Below are 16,643 nucleotides of genomic sequence, written 5' to 3'. Positions count from 1 at the left end.
GAGAGTCTTATGTGAGCCTGGGGGAGAGCAGGGGGTGGGCACTCCAGCACAAAACTGGAGGCCGGAAGTAGTCTGGTGTGTCCTGCAGTCCCCTGGGCAGAAACTTCGGGGAATGAAGAGTCTGAGGCTGGGGGAGACGGGGGGTGAGGCTGGGGGGAGATGGGGGGGTGAGGCTGGAGAGATGGGCCAGGTCCCAGGACCCTGGATGGAGCTGGAAGGAGCTAGAAGCCCCAGGGGGTTCTGGCAGAGGGTGGTGGGCCCGCCTGGGGCAGGGAGACTGGCTGCGAGGCAGGGAGGCCCCAGGTGAGTGGCCGTGGGCCGGAGTGAGAGAAGGCGTTCGGGCTTCCGGGAGGGGGCAGTGGAGTGGACACTGGAAGGCTTTGTCTCCAAAGGCCAGTTTTTGTTTTCCTGATATGCACAGGGCAGCCAGACCCCCACGGGGGGGTCCCCATGAGGAGATGCCCGAGCTGACGTGGGCGGTTGGAGGGGTCTGGGCCCATGGCATAACTGAGAGAAGCCTGCTGCCCCTCCCCCGGGGGCCTCACGGCTGGGGATTCGGCGCTGGGGGGCTCCGGGCCCCTCCTCACTCGGCCCAAACCCTCTGTGTACTTTGGGTCCCATCCGCGCCCCTGCCCCTGCCTCCCCCCCTCCCCCTGTGCCTCACAGGCCACCTCCCCGTCATGCCCTCTTCCTTTCCACTGTCCGACCTGTCAGCCCACAAACAGATTTTCCACCTGCAACGTTAGAAACCATCAAACAGCCCCGCAGGCTTGGTGTCCTGTGCGTCCAGCTCCCTGTGGAGTGCAGGCCGGCCCCCCGGCTTCCTCTGCCCAGGTTCTCGTTGGAACTTAATGCAGAGTGTTGCCCCTGCCCCTCAAGATACCCCGAGGCCCTCGCGGCGTCGGAGCCTCGCTTGGGCCCCTCTGTACGCCCGTGGCCGTCGATGTCATTGAGCCCCGGTGCTGACACAGACTAGTGGGTCCCCGGGGCTGAGCCACCGCGGCGGTGCAGAGCAGGCCCTGGGCTTCAGGGCACCTCCCGAGGCTCTGACCGTCCCTCGGTCCCCTGCTGTACGGGACCCCCTTTCAGCGCACCCTGTAGGCCCCGGGGGCGGGGCGGCAGCAGTTCTGGCGCCTGCACACCCCACCTCCTCCCAGAAGCTACAGGCCCCACCGACCCCGTGGGCACCCCCCGGGCAGGCCGGCACACGGCAGGCGCTTCATTAGGGCTGCGGTGAACTGACCTGGCAAGTAGTGCCATTCTTGGCGCGTGACCCAGGCCTCCTCCTGGCTCTGGAGCGCTCGCTGAATGCTCAGCTCGGGGATGAGGGCACCTTGGGGACCCCCAGGCTCTGGGAAGAGGCCCCGGCCCCGCAGAGCTGGGACCAAGATTCACTTCCCACCTCCACCGGCTTTGGGAATGCGGCCAGTTCGCAGGCATCTGGAGCCCAAAGGTGGACGTCACAGGTGTCCACCTGGCCTCCCAGGTCGCCGGGTCCGTGTGAAAGGCCACCGGACCGCTGCCCAGACACTGGTGTTGTTCCCCCCGAGCTCAGGGCACCTTGGGGCCATGATTCACCCAGAGCAAACAGCAGTTTGCGCCAGAAGAGGGTTAACGCATTTATTTACTTGCCTATCTGCAAATAACCTGGGAGGGCGAACTGGCCAGACGTGGGCTGGGAGGCGGCTGATCAACGGGGGTCATGTCACCGGGGCCAGAGCCGTAGTCTAAGGTGGTCGGGGCAGCCTGCAAGCCCGTCCTCAAACTCAGGGGGGGTCCACGCGGCCCTCTCCCACTACAGACCTCTGGTCCGGATTTCCTCCCGACTGGGAGGGCATCACACCCTCCTTCTGCATCACCAGGGGACCGCTGGCCACGTCTGGAGGCATTTTTGTTGTCACGACTGGGGTCGGTCCTGTCATCTAGCGGGTGGAGGCCGGGGATGCAGCCCAACAGCCCACGGTGCCCAGGGCAGCCCCCCATGACAGAGGATGGCCTGGCCCCAGTGTCCCCAGGGCCGAGGCAGGCCCCCTACCCGCCTGCCACCCCCATCCAAGGAACTTGGGGTGCATGGCCCTGGCTCCCTGCCCACCCCAGGAAACAGACAAGCGGGCACTGCACTGGGGTTTTACCAATTTTATTTCTAGACTTTTCACGTTTGTCTTGTTTCCTGCTGGAAACGTGCCGGTTACATGTCTGTGCTGGGAAACACCGTGGTGTGCAACCAAAAACACACACAGACCCCCAAGTGCCTGCCTGCCCGGACCCTCAGACTTGCTGGTCACGGGACAGACTTCCTGTGCTCCCGGACCTGCCACTGGCCTTTGGCCTTCGAGCACACACATCTCACCCCCAACCACGGACAGACCGTCCCTCACGGACCCCGTTTGGTTCAGACAGAGACGCCGCAGCCAGAATGGTTGAGGTAAGCGGAAGCAGTGTTCCTGCAGGGGTGGGGTGGGGCGGGTTTGCACCTGCCAATGGCCTTGAAGCGCACGGGCTGCCCCGCCTGGGGCCGCAGCGGACGGTGCAAATCCTTTTGGTTCGGCAGCGCGTTAGGTGGCTCTTGGGCACACAGCACTGTTGGCTGTGGCTTCATGGAGATCTGAAGTCTCTTTAAAGGAGCATTTTTGCTATAATGACCAGAACAACAAACAGAACACTAATAACAGATACAACACACCCCAAACTGTGACACGGGCCAGAAGCGATTCCAATCATGCCAAATGACCGAGTCCTACAGCACAGCACCACAGTGGCACATTAAGACATACTTGTTACAATAATAATAATAATAATAATAATGCAACTTTCATAGCTATACGCAAAGAACGATACGGGCTGTAAAAACTACGATGATGGTAAATCCCAGGTCAGATGGAGAGTCCAGCATAACAGGCGCAGGGCAAAGGAAACGGACATGGCCTGTCTCCAGAGACGCCCGGGGGTCCTCGTGAACGCGGCCCGGCGGGGTGGGGATCCCCACCAGGTCCTTTTTGGGATCTCGTCCGCGTGTCTGTCTGCCGAAGCAGCAGACAGAGCCTGACCACCTGGTCTGCAAATGGCTAAGTGAAGCTTGAGGTATTGTGAAACAGGAACCTTTTTGGAATAGAGCAGTAATCACATTAAGTCAAAATTGATCACATAAAAAAAAGAAAAAAAAAAACCAACAACAACACTACCAAAAAAAAAAAAAGGCATCCGTAATACATTTTTTTCTATGAGAAAATTCAAACTAGAACATGGCAGTATATGACATTGTAAAACAGAAAAAAAACTGATTCTCCAATAGCAGCAAAACAATGTGAAAGATAAGAGAAGCGATATGCATCTGTTTCCAAACTGTACTGGGAAGTCATCGGTAGCAGCGAATAAAGAAAAATGGAGCCGCAGCCTGTCCCTCGCGTGGTCCCCGCCCACCTCCCCTCCGCACACTTCCTCCCTCACCTCCTCGCTCCCTTCAACACTCCCTACAGAATAATTACAAAAAGGTACATAGCCAAGATGTGCAAATTATCTAGCGGTTGCTAAATTTCTTTTTTGAAAGGAGGGTTCGGGGATGAGATCGTATTGGAACTGAACTTGGAACTGAACTTGTTTCCAGCATCCTAATTGTGCTTATAACTCTGACACCTCTCCAGTTGGATCACTCTGCAAAAAGCCAATCAGGCCAAATTAGCCAAATCCATGTCTTTGTGTTTTTTTCTCGGGATTTTTCTCCCTCTCTTATAAAAGGACCTAACTTTAACAAACTGTCCTACACCTGCAACATCTAAGGCAGAAAAGTGTGTGTGTGTGTGTGTGTGTAAATCAAGGGGAGATTGCATTACTTTATAAATCATACTGGCCTTACGAACATCCTCTGCAATAAATATTCTTTTTAGCCTTAACTATAAATTATATATTTTAGTGTTTAAAAACCTTCCGTTGCAAAACATCTAAAGATAACTCTGAAACTGCTGGTTCTCTAGGTAAACCTTTAAGGCCCCTACTTTCAAACACCAGTTGGCACTGAAGGATTCCTAAACTTCAACTTCTCTACAGAAAAGGAAAGGAACACATCATCCTGGCAGTGTGAGAATGAATGCACATTTTCTTCTCCTTGACCGGAACCTAGCCCCCTCCAAAACATCACCTCCCTTTCGCTAACACCATATTGACAAGCACCTGCCTCGCCATCCTGTCTGCACCCAAGTACTGGAATATTCCCAAACCATTCCATTAAGAAACCGTTCCCCGCCCCCTCCACACACAACATACACAGAGATGTCACCTAGAGACTGAAAGTGCTTTGAAATGGAATGGTTTTGGAATATTGAGAAGGAACAAAAAACAAAAACAAAAAAACAAAAAAAACAGCTGTAGATTTCACCTGGATGTGAGCAGGCTGCAGATCTGTTGGGTGAAAAACCAGCACCTCATAAACAGGTAACTACAAAAATATGAAGATTATAAAAATAGAATATATTAGGTCACTATTGCGGTTTCTCTTTCTAGTAGCGGACGCTAGGAGTCGGAGGTGGCCTTCCGTCACCGAGGCGCAGGCTGGCGCCCGACAAACCCCTCAGGTGGTTGGTCCACAGGCAGAAAGAGGATCAGGCCTTGAAAATGCCGAACTCTACGCTACCCTAGCCGAGAGGTTACATCAGCCATTGACAAGGTGGAGGTTACATGCCTACCTACGAAATAAAATAAACAAATGACTTATAAAGTGACTACATGCATAAGCGAGATACAGGATGCCTAGAACCGCTTTAAAGCTGTGCCCTTAGGAAAAGCACACGGGTAGAGTTCTATCTAAAACCCTCTTCTACTTTAAAAATGGGTTGTGGACTTTTTCCTATTTTTTTTTAAACGTTTTTATGCTTTTTGTTTGTCTGAAACACATAAAGAATCAAATCTAATCCTCCCCTGCAGACTCGCTTCTTGTGTTAACGCCTACCTTATAACACAGAGACACAAACGCATGAATATAAAAACTAGTTGATTATGGGGTATAAAATCCTCTATTTTTGTAGCACAACCCTCCTCCCCCCTCCAGCTAAGGGTTATGCAAATTCTATTTTTTCCTCTCCTTATTTTTTTTTTTTCCCTTAAAGATAGGTTTTCGGGGACGTTTCTTTTCTTTTGCTTAACTCAGAAACAAAAGGGAGAAAGAGCAAAGGAAAACACCAAGACACTGAAGGGCGGGCTGCCTTCCGATGGCGGCTCCGTCCGCGGAGCCCGGGCCGGCCCCTCCCCCGCCGCGGCGCCCTCAAATGTCCACGTCACGCACGTCGGTGGGCGTGCAGGCCAGGTCCGCCTCCTCCTCCTCCTCCCCCTCCTCCGCGGCCTTGGGGTCCAAGTTCTGCTGCTGGGCCTGGCGCAGGCTGGACTCCAGGAGGGCTTCGATCTGCTCCTGGCAGGCGCGGAGGCAGTCCTGCGCGAGACGGGTCCTCAGGAGGCGGTCCGCACCGAGGGGCCCCTTCCCAACGCTCACCGAAAAAAAACGCCGCCTCCCCCAAACCCGGGAAACCGCCGCCCAGACCCCAGGATCGACAGTGGGGACCCTGTTTGCCCACCAGCTGCCCTCCCGGCCTGAAAAGCCCACGGGTGAGCCCACTCAGCACCCAAGGGCTCCGGTGGACACAGACGCTCCTGCCCACCCGCCCCGAGGCTTCTGCCTGCCCGGCCGCTCGCTGGAACTCCTCGCCAGGGCTCTCATCTCTGGGCCCAGGTTCCCACCAGCCCCACCGCTGCCCTCAGCGAATTCAGCGCCATCTGATCCGGGATGGGGAGGCCCTCTGAGCCCCGCTTTTCGGCCTTAACCTCTGCCGTGTCAGCCCTCGCAGTGAACCCAGCATTCCGTGATGAATGGCCGTCAAAAGCGTTAGGCCGTGCTTGACCGAGGATGAATGCTGGGCGGCCCTGGGGCCTTTATCCCTGTCCTCTCCAGTTAGGGCCTGCGTCCTGGGAGACGCTCCGGCCGCGCACAGCTCCCGGCAGCGACCACCCCGCGTGTTCAATGGAGAGGAGGAACCCCGGAGGCCGGGGGCCTCTCCTGGTCCCACCGCGGGCAAATCTCCCAGCAGCTCGAAGGCGCTGCCCGCAGCCGGGCAGCCGCGGCTCCCGGATCTGAACAGAGAGGCTGTCCCAACTCCTGGGATGCCACACAGGGCTTCTGTTCTAGAACCAGGGAAAGGCTCCAGGGCAGCCTGGGAAACAGACCCATGCCTTTCCCACAGGAACGAGATTCAGCACGGAGAAAGCGCTGCTAACTTCCTCCTAGATGGGGCTGGAAACGGTGTACCCCGCCCCAAAGAAGTGAAACCAGGCCAAGAAGGCTTCTGAATGAATCCCTGGAGATCTCCCAAGGGGACAGGGCTTATGGGGCGGGGGGGCTTTCCTACCCACCCTTTCAGTATTCATCACGCCAAAGGAGGAGGCAGGGAAGGTGCAAAAGGCCCCATTTTACAGAGGAGGAAACTGAGGCCCAAGACTCCTGACGGCCTCCTGAGGCTCTGATCCAAACACCCACCACGGTCTACTGAGGCCCGAGAGCCTCCACCCACCCGCTGAAGGCAGCCCCCCCGGGGATGGCTCCCTGGCCCCTGTAACTTGGGGGGCCGTGCTGTGGAGCGGAGAGCAGAGGCATACAGGAGGGTCCTCCCCTCTCTGCAGGCCCCGGCGCATCCTCCAGGTCCACGGCCCACGCTTCCTCCTCCCGGCAGCCTGCTTGGCACTGCAGCCTGACCCCGTGAAGAGCAGACTGTGACCACAGGGGCCAGCTCTAGGGGAGGGCAGACTCAGCCACGCCCCGGGGCCTCCACAGCCCAGAATTTGCTGTGTCTGAGCTCATTGACGTTTGTCACCCGGTCACCAGGCTAACAAATTTCAGCCTCAACTGATTCCTCCCACCATTCCTCAGCCGTAAGGCACTTTGCTTCAGATCTAATTAAAATAATCTCTATTCAGATAAGCGATCACACAGCGATTTCCTACCACTGTCTGTAGACAGCGCCGTTTGTGACGTTTCTAGCTGGGGGATGGCGCTGGCCCTAGCAGCCAGGGGAGGATGCCTCCCCCTCCCAGGGGGCCACCGAGCTGCCCGCGCCTACAAACAAGAAGGCATCCTCCTCTGGGGGTCATGCAGGCTGGCGGCCAAGCACCGCTGGCAGAGGACAGGCAGGCATCCATCTCACACCCAGCTTTCCTCCCCAAGCCTCCTGGGCGCTCGAGGGTGGACCACCAGAAGCGGCCGGAGCCAGAGCTGGACCTGGACCGGGGATCGGGGTCAAGGCGGTCACTGGCTCCTACTCGGGACACTAGTGGGCCTGGCAGTGACCCCCGCCACCAACCTCGCTGGTCTAATCTGGTGAAGCCCCAAACCCTTGTAATTGTTATTTTAATTCTTTGAGAAAAAAAAAAGAAAAGAATGGGGAATAAGACAGTGGCATTTTTAAGTAAAAAGATACAATGGACTGCGGCTTCCAAAGCAGCAGCCTCTCAAAGGGGGTCATAAAAACAAGTTGTCTGTACCAGGCCCATTGTGGACGGGAGACCTCACAGGGGCCCTTGTAAAGCGGCCATTTATCGAGCATCCACGCTGTCGCCCAGACAAAGCTCGACCGGGCCTCACCCCACATACCATTAGGGCACGGATCATCGACCCCGCCTGCCGTGTGGCCCCTCTTCCTGACGGCCCCCCGCCACGACCCTAGGAGGGGTTTAGGCTCCTGGGCGCCCCTGGGGCCACCAGAAGCCTGGGAGGACCCTCCCTCCCATCGCAAGTTCTGGGAGGTGTTTCTCCTCCCAAAGGAGCCCCCCAGGAGACAGGGTGGAGTGGCCCCCAGGCAGCGTGTGCCAGGGCCACGGCCAGGTCCTGTGCCTCTGGACGCAGGTGGCTGCCTGTCCCCCACGTGGCCCCAGCCCCTGCCACTTCCCACCAGACCACTGCAGCTCGGGACCCCCAGGCCCTGGATGCTTCTAGTACCCGGTGCCGGACAGGCCCCCCAGCCAGCACCGGAGCGGTCACTTACCGGGTCACATCTGATCACTTTGGAGAGGAACCGCGTCAGGCGGTGATAGGACAGGAAGCTGTTGGTGCTTCCCAGGTGCAGACCTTGCACCGCGGCCACCACGCTCCCGGCAGCCACCATGGAGGGCGGGTTGGAAATGAACTTCACATCTGCAGAGAGGGAGGGAGGCAAAGGGGTTGTGAGCAGGGACGCAGCAGGACCCCTGTGACCTGGACCCCCCTGAGGCCCTGTCCCGCAGATGGCTGATCCTGAGGGGGTGGTCAGGAAGTGGGCGCCAGCGACAGCAGAAGCCGGGCCGGACTCTCTGATCACAAGCTTGTGATGCTCATTTAAAAACAGCAGAGGGACTTCCCCGGTGGCGCAGTGGTTAAGCCTCCGCGCTCCCAGTGCAGGGGGCCCGGGTTGGATCCCTGGTCAGGGAACTAGATCCCACAGGCATGCTGCAACTAAGAGTTTGAATGCCACAACTAAGGACCCCAAGTGCTGCAACTAAGACCTGGTGCAACCAAATAAATAATGGTAAAAAAACAAAAAACCTCCCCATCACCTTCCCCGCCCCCCGCCGCAAACAGCAGAAATGCTAACCAAGAGAACAGCTGCTGGAAGAGACAACGGGGGGACGAGGAGGAGGCACAGTGGCCTCTGCAGAGGGGTCATCGCTCACTCCCTTCTCTTAGCACGTGAGCCTGTGAATGTGTCACTTACTCACAAAAGCCCGATGAAAGGAAAGGTGGGGAAAACCCTCAAGGAAGCAGACACGTCCCCTACAACACTAACCCCAAGTGCCTGCGCTGCCAGGTCCCAGTGGGAGTGGCCATCTTGCACATGGGAAGATGGGCCCAGGGAAGCCCCCCACTGCCCTCAGATGCTTATCCCCACTTCATCTGCCTCCAGGGACATGGCAGGGCTATAGCATTACTTCATCTGCCCGTCCTCGGCAGCTCCCTGCAACCTGCTGCGAAACGCCGCACCTCTGGGCAGGTGGGCTCCAGGGTCACTTCCTGGCAGCTCACTGACATGGAAACTTCTGGTTTCCCTCCTGACGGCACACTCGTCACGGACGTAAGGACACTGAAGAGGTGACCCAGCGCCTGTGGGCCGCCTTTCTGTCGCTCCCAACGAGAAACTCCTGGCAGGGGAGGCCACCGATTTCAGCATCTGAACCAGGGGGCCTCTAAGTGTGGAGCCAGGCCCTAGAAGGTCAGCCCCTATCACCTCATCCTGTGCCCAGGAACTGGACGGTGAGCTGAGTGGGAGGGGACTGGGCACAAAGGGAGTGCGGCCCCCGGGGGCTGGGGCACCCCCTGCCCCTCCCACTGGCCTGAGACTTCATCCCTGAGAATAAACAGCCAGGGCCTCTCATCCAGCGGAGCGGGAGCCAGTGGAGGGGTGGGAAGGAAGAAAGGCAGCCAGGCGGCCACACTGATGGGGACAAAGCTGCTGCTGGGCCCTCTGACCACTTAAAAAAGAAAGCCCTTCACAAGGCGCGCCCTCTCTCCCCTTTAAACCGGAGCAGTTCCACCCAGTCTGAGAGCCAGAAGTCCGGGATGAGAGGTTTTCATGGAGGCCAATCAGGACTGCACAGAAATCGCTGTGGCCAAAGCACAGGTTCTGACTGGCCGCAGCTCGAGACCCCAGTCCAACAGGGAAGGAATAACTAAACACAGGCTGTGTGTGTGTGTGTGCACACGCACGTGTGCACGTGCCTTGGCGTGTTTATGGGCTTAGTTGAGAAGCCCGCATATTTCAGCTTGGAAGCTGCAATAGCTGTTCCTATTCACTGCCTGGCTGCAAAGAGCCCAGTGGGCCCCGGCCAGAGTGGGCATCGGAGCTGCACCGCTCCAGTGACCCTGCTCAGGCCCATTCATTCAGCTCAGTTACGTGCCAACCTCAGAGGTAACTCACGGGCCGCAGCACAAGAAACGCTCTACTGCGTGCACATATCCGTACACAGGTTAAAAGCAGAGCAAAACCCAACTCTGTGCATGGGTGGCGTGCCCCCTCCTGCCCCCATGCACACCCGGGAACCCAGGTCTGCAGGGCGCACGGACCCGGGAGAGCAGAGGCCACCCTTCCCCCGCCGGCCCCCTGTACCTTTCAAAAGGACCCTTGCTACACGGAGGGCAAAATATCTCCCAGGACTTTTACTCAGGACTCCACTTCACAAAATGTTTGTTTTTAGGCTGTAATAGGTCACTCTCATCTTGAGAGGCCCCCTTGTGACTAAGGACACTGCTGTGTGTCAGGTTCCAACGGACCAGGACCCGGTCATGGTGGGGTGCCGCTCCCCTCCCTCCCCTGGCCTGCCTGTCCCCCACCGGGGCCCACCGAAGCTAATGCATGTGAAAACCTGGGTCACCCCCGGCCATCCCTCCACCTTCGCCCGAGGTGTGCCCAGGCCGGGGTGCTGGACAGCCTCAGTAGCTGGACAGCCAGCACCAAGCACGTTCACAGCCTCTGCGCCCGGCTTCTGCACTGCCAGCACCCCACGCGGGCTACACACCCCGCTTCCTGGGGTCCTGGGAGAGGGGGAGGTCCAGGCCGCCCCAGCCATCCTGGGGGGAGGGCACGCAGGAAGTGTTCTTTGCATTATCTGTGGGAGACTTTGCCGTTTCCCTGAGCCACTTTCAGCTCCATAAAAGGCTGCCGGGAAGTCCCTGGAGGCTTCTCTTCTCAGAGGCGTCCCAGCCAGAGAATGCCTCCCTGCCTGCTTGCTGGGCTGGCCCCTGGAGGCTGAGGGGACGCGGGTGAGAGCCTCCCCATCCCCGCCCAAGGGTGGGTGCTGCGGGGCAGGAATGCCTGGCGAAGGGGCGCCCTGACCCCTCAGATTCATCCGGGCCTCTCGTCTGCCCCCACCCCATGGCTCGCTTGGAAGGACTCAGAAAGAGGGGTTCACGCCTTGAGCTGGCAAAGGAGGGTGGGGAGGCCAGCAGAATCTTCCCAGCTCTCCCAACCCAGAACTCCCGGCCACCAGAGCGCCCAGACATCAGGACAGTGACGCGAGGTGGCAGGCTGGGGGAGGGGCTCCACCCCTTCCGGGGAGGGGGTGAAGGATGCCAAGTCCCCCCTTTGGTGCCCTGTCACCCTCAGGTCACGCCGAGTGAGCCCCAAGCAGATTTGACAGCTGAGGCCTGGCCAGGGGTAGAGGTGGCCCATGGCAGAGCTGGACGGGATGGGGGCAAGGGTCCTCCGATCAGGGTCTCCAGGGGTCCTGGGCCCAGCTCATGGGATCGGAGGGGAGGAAGAGGTCGCAGGGGCTCAGGGGCAGGGCTGGGACCAGCAGGAGGCGGCACCGTGTGTCTCACTGGGTTCTGAGTGACTGGCCGCCTGGGGGCTGGGGAGAGGGCTGTGCTGGGGAGGGGCCCCCAGGGACGGTCCAGAGCGGTGCCGGGGGAGGGACGGAGGGCCTGCTGCTGCCGCCAACCACAGCAGCCCAAGCCCAGGCCGCTAGGAAGCCACTCCCAGGGCAGTGAGCTGAGCCGCCCTCCGGCGCCCCTGGCGGGGCCTCAGGCGGCCAAGCGCCTCTGTTGGCCGCCCCCGCACGAGGGCCGCTGCTGGCCGCCCAGAGCACGTGGTCCAGGCACTGCCGGCCGGCGCTCCCCACCCCTGTAGGCGCCCCTGGCAGGTGGCCCAGCCAGGGAGAGGCCAGGAGGGGGCCCCCGCAGCTCAGGCTCCTTGAGGACACGGGAAGGACTGGGTGGGGGAGGAGGCAGGCTGGACTGCCAAAGTCAACCCCTTTCAGCATGTAGTGACCCCCGCCTGGCGTGGGGAGCAGAAGCCACATCAGCTGGACGCGCAGGCAGGCTGCCGCCCAGCCTCAGCTGCCCGGGCCCAGGAGCCCACGCCCCCTCCCTGGAGCCCCAACAAGAAGCCCAGCCCTCTGTTCCCCGGAACAGGGAAAGAGGAAAGCTTCTGAGAGTGGAGGAGCCTGGGGACCATGTCCTTGGATGGGAAAACCGAGGCAGAGAGCAAGAAGCTCCTCCAGGGGCACCCAGAGGCCCGGCCAGCACCCTACCTGTGGCACAGAGGGCAACGAAGGTCTGCGCGTGTTTGCGGATGATCTGTTTGTTCTCCTCGACCACCGGCATTTTGGAGAGGAAGTGTTCAATGAAGTCGTGCGGGGTCGTGGCAGCCAGGTTCCACTTGAGTTTATTCACCAAGACCAGCTCCATTTGCTGCGGAAATGGAGGAACACGTGCGTAAAGAGAGGCGCAGGCGCGGACCCCAATGCAACAGGGGGCAAGGAGAAGGAATGGGGCGTGTTGGAGGGTCCGGGAAGTTGGAGGGACAACGCGCAACCCCACATCCAAACAGAGAAGGTGCCGCTCGTAAAGGCTCCCGTTCTTGATTAAGCCCACCCTCCGCGGTTGGAGAAGAGAAGCCCGCGACACCTGGAACGCGAGGTCTGGTCTTTCGCGCGGGCCCTTCGCCGCCGCCGCCGCTAGAGGGCGCGCGCCGCCCACTTTTCGCGGCGCTAGGGGCGCCGAGGCGGTGGGAGTCGGAGGGAGAGAAAGTGTGAGGTGGGGCGGCGGGGGACCCGTCCGCTCCTCGAGAGGGGCCCCACCGGTGTGGCCGCCCTCCCTGGGGGCAGAGGGTCTCTCAGCGGCCCGCAGGGGCCCCTGGCTCTCCGCACCTCTCCCACCCCCGGGGTCCCACGGCTAACGGGGCATCCGGGGGCGGTGGGGGTCCCAGGGTTACCAGCAGCTCGTCGGGCCGGATGGAGTTGTCAGTGTAGATGCACAGCTTCTCGGCCGTCAAGGGGATGGTCTCCTTCATCTTCGAGGCGACGAACATGCAGGTGGCCCCCAGCAGCTGCAGGCGGCTCTTTTTCACGGGCTCCAGCGACAGGAAGCGGTCCAGGTAGTTCATGGCCAGCGGGAAGACCTCCTCCTCGCACTTCTGCTCCTCGCAGACCTGCCGGGGCACCGGGGGCCGTGACCGCCGCCACCGGGAGCGCCCGGCCCCCTCTGCGGAGACCTCGCGCCCCCCACCCGGCTCGCGCCAGGGCTGCGGGGCCCCGAGAGCGAGGAGGGTCAGGGCAGGGGGCGGCAGAAGCTGCCGCCGCCGCGCCCCCTTCCCCGAGAGTCCCCCAAACCCACCCACCCGAAACTGAAAGGGAAAGTCCCGGCAAGGCTGGCACAGTGGGGGCGGGAGCTGGCACGGCTGGGCGGCGTGTGCCGCGCGCGGGCGGCGGACCCCGGCCCTCGTGGGTGCTTCGGGACCCTCCAGGCCTGGGGTCGGCACCAAATGGGGTGCAGGGCCGCGGGGCGGGCCGCGGGGATGGGCGCCGCGCTCGCAGCGCCTGCGAGACACAAAGGTGGCGTCCCAGGCCGCCGCGCCGCATTTCCCCAGACGTCATCTTTTCAAAAAATATTTAAAAATATTAAAAAATTAACTGGGTACATAAAAAATCCCTGAAAATGACCATCAGGCGATCCTTTACCCAGGCCGGGGGTCGGGAGCTCGTTGCAGGCTCAAGGGAGAGCCCCAGGAATTCAAACTCGGGGGCCCCCCTTCCCCCTGGGCGCGGGCGCTGTTTCCCTCTCGCAAGGGCACCACGCCGCACTTTTAAAAATTATTTTAAAATACTTGCGGTGCACTCAGGAACCCACTGAAGGTCTGAAAACGTGCCCCTGGACCCCGGCTCGCTCCGGACAGGTCCCCCAAGCTGAGACCCCTGCATATGAGGGTCAATCCCCAGCGTCTCGGGGGCCACGCGACCTTGCAGCCCGGCGTGCTCTCCGGCCCAAGCTGGCCGTGCGGGGCGCCCCGGGACTCACTGCTTGAACAAAGGGGCCCCCTCTCCCGAGCGGGGTCCCCTCACAGCTGCCCGAGCTCTGGCCCCTCGCCCCTCCCGCCGGTTCCCGGTGGCCGCACGGCCCCTCGCGGCGGCCCCAAGCGCCTCGCCGGCCGCTCCCCACCCCCACCCTGCCCCCAATTATTAATAAACACTTTTGCTTTGCAATAAAAGAACAAAGATGGCGCATAATACTGGCACGAGCGGCCCTTGCATACGTGTCCATGGATATTAATTTAAAAATCAAATCTATGCCCCCTCCCCCTGGAGCTGGCGGCTCAGCGGCCGCGCGGCCGGGAGGAGAGGCGCAGCGGGGCTCTGGCGCAGGCGGGGGCTGAGCAGTGGCGGTCCAGGCGGGGGCCGCAAAGGGCGCCCAGCCTGCGGGCCCCAACCCTGAAGCCAACTGGGGTGCCCCGGTCGTGGCTTTCCCCCAAGGTACCCCTCCTCGACCGCTGCCCCCCAAGGGAATATCCAGTGACCCCACCCCACCCCCTCCTTGTTCAAAAAATCCCCAGAATATCTATATATTTCGGAACTACGATTCCTAGCAACACTCTGGCAAACTTCAAAAGTTGGGGTGGGAGGGAAGGGAGGGCGATGAGTGGCAAAGAAAAGTGGGTTTGCGCAACAAGTCGCAGGAAAGTGCTAAGAGAGCCGCCCGGAGCCCCGCACCTCCAGCATCCAGGTGGCTACGATCTTCCGCATGGACGGCAGGATCTCCTTCTGCACACACTTGAAGTAGGACACCGAGGGCGCGCAGGTCTCCTCCGCCTTGAGCATGGCCCGCAGCACCCGGTCGTTGAGGAGGTTGGCATCGGGGTACGCCCGGCGGATGGTCTCCATCTCGCAGCACAGGAGCTGGTGTGCCATGGCTGGGGCTCTGCTAGGCGGCCTGGGGCGGCGGTGGGTCCGGGGCTGGGTCCGCGCTCGGCTCTAGCTCCTGCTGCCCCTCGCCGGAGCGCGCGGACGCTGCTGCTAGCTGCTACTGCGCCGACAGCCCTCTGGAGGCTCTAGGACTTTGCAACTTCCAACAAAACTCCCCTGTAGTCCGTGTGACGTTACTGTTGTGAAGCAGAGATCAAAGCCGGGCAGAGAATGGGAGCGGGAAGGGGGGGGGGCGGGCGCAGGGGGAGGGGGCGCGGGCGCCGAGCGCCGGGGAGCGGCGAGGGGCAGAGCCCAAAAGCCATCCCGGAGGCGCCGCGCCGGCACCGCGCGGAGTTGCCCCCGAAGCCCGGTTTTCATAGAAATGCAAATCGTCCCGAGGCTGCCTTTCTCCCCGCCGGGGAAGAGGGGTGCAGGGGGGCCTGTCGTCCCCGAGTGGGTCCCTCAGGATTTGGGGGTTGGGTGAAGGTGGCTCTGCAGAGGGGGACAGCTAGGAGGGCGGGCAGGCCACACGCAGCCTGGGGAGACCGCATGGAGGGGGGACTCTGGAGTTCGGTGACACCCTATATCTGAGCCGGGAGAATGGGCGCATTTCCGAGAACGCCACGAGGGCACCCACGGGCGGAGAGGCAGCCTAGGAATCTTAGCGTCTACATCTTCTTTCATTTTCATTAACACGTGTAAATTTCAGGAACCATTTAACATTCAGGGACTCAGGGCAGAGCCGGCAACACTGGTGGAGGCTTCATTCCCGCACACGGGGGGGTCGTTGCAAATGCCCGAGGGGGTAACCCTAAATGTTAAAGGGCTTTCAGCCTAGCATGCGCTCGCTCAAAAAATAAAATAAAATAAAATAAATGCCCGAAAATTCCAGCAGCAGCCCAAGATGGTGGCCAGCATTTCCTTCATCCTGTCCTCCTCGCCTGGGGGAATCTGCGGGCTGTCTTCCTACCTTAGCCAGTCCATTTTTGCGGGGGTCCCCAATCCCCCCCACCCCCACCCTGTCCCGGCAGCTAGAAAAACACCCTGAAAGGAAGGCTGCGAAATAGTGGTCTCTGCCCTGTCTCATTTTTTTAAATTAAAAATTAAGTTAAATCGCTGGAAATATTAGTCGCCTCTCCGCCTGGGACAAGACCACCGGAAGCTTCCTAATTGGTTTTGCTGGGGGTGTGGACGTCTCTTCACCTTTAGAACTTGCCCTGGGGCTGCATTCGTGAGCCTGAGGGGGATGGCGGGGGCTGGCAACAATCAGAGCAATTACAAGTTAAAGAAATGGGTGTATTGATCTGATGATTTTAAACAAAACCTATATATGTTCGTGGCTATAAGAGAGTCCCCAATATTATCGCAAACTTGTACGACATATAAAAGAATATATAAAGCTTCTTTTCGAATTAAAGATTCAGTCTCTTTGGTGCTTATTTTTAAAATAAAGGGACATTTTGCTCAGTCTTAACATACTTTTTTTACAGTTTTTACCCTACCTGCCCCAAATTAAGAAAACTGTTCATTAACTTCCTTCTGAATACAGTTTAGTGTCATCAAACCACCATATACCCTAATGTTAAAGGCTCAAAGAAAACGGATTAAAAAGCCCCCTTCCCTTCGCAAGGGCGCACGCCACAGGACAAGGACCTCCCCCCGCCCTTTTCAGGGCTGATTCTTCCCGCGCCCCCTCCCCCGCCGAGATTTAGGGTTACTAATATTCCGGGTCCAGGAGGGTAATTACCCCCGGCTCACGCCTCGGGAGCAGTGGGTGGCCCGACCAGGGAGCACCCACCGCCGTGTCCCCCTCCCTGGGCACCCACGCTCGCGTTGGCCCCCGGCACGCCGGAGCCTCGGAGCATCAGCCCGCGCACGAGGGCAGCCGGGTTGCTTTTTCATTCATAAAATCCCGACCGGGCGGCCGCCCGGATGATTTATGGGGCTGCGTGCTACCACCGGGC

The 16,643-nt window shown here is 59.8% G+C and overlaps 1 protein-coding gene across 1 annotated transcript; it reads right to left on the bottom strand.

The window, feature by feature from the left end:
- Nucleotides 1-2,121: 2,121 nt before the first annotated feature.
- On the bottom strand, nt 2,122-14,867 carry CCND1 (cyclin D1). The gene is made up of 5 exons (XM_081239006.1): nt 14,488-14,867; nt 12,717-12,932; nt 12,034-12,193; nt 8,019-8,167; nt 2,122-5,419 (listed from the first exon to the last, which is right to left on the bottom strand). The coding sequence occupies exons 1-5, from the start codon at nt 14,683-14,685 to the stop codon at nt 5,255-5,257; spliced, it is 888 nt and encodes a 295-aa protein (XP_081095132.1). The 5' UTR covers nt 14,686-14,867; the 3' UTR covers nt 2,122-5,254.
- Nucleotides 14,868-16,643: the final 1,776 nt, after the last annotated feature.

This window comes from Mesoplodon bidens (assembly GCF_964165515.1).
Source record: "Mesoplodon bidens genome assembly, chromosome: 7".
NCBI lineage: Eukaryota > Metazoa > Chordata > Mammalia > Artiodactyla > Ziphiidae > Mesoplodon > Mesoplodon bidens.
The sequence above is the reverse complement of the archived record's forward strand: the minus strand, read 5'-3'. Positions and strand labels throughout refer to the sequence as shown.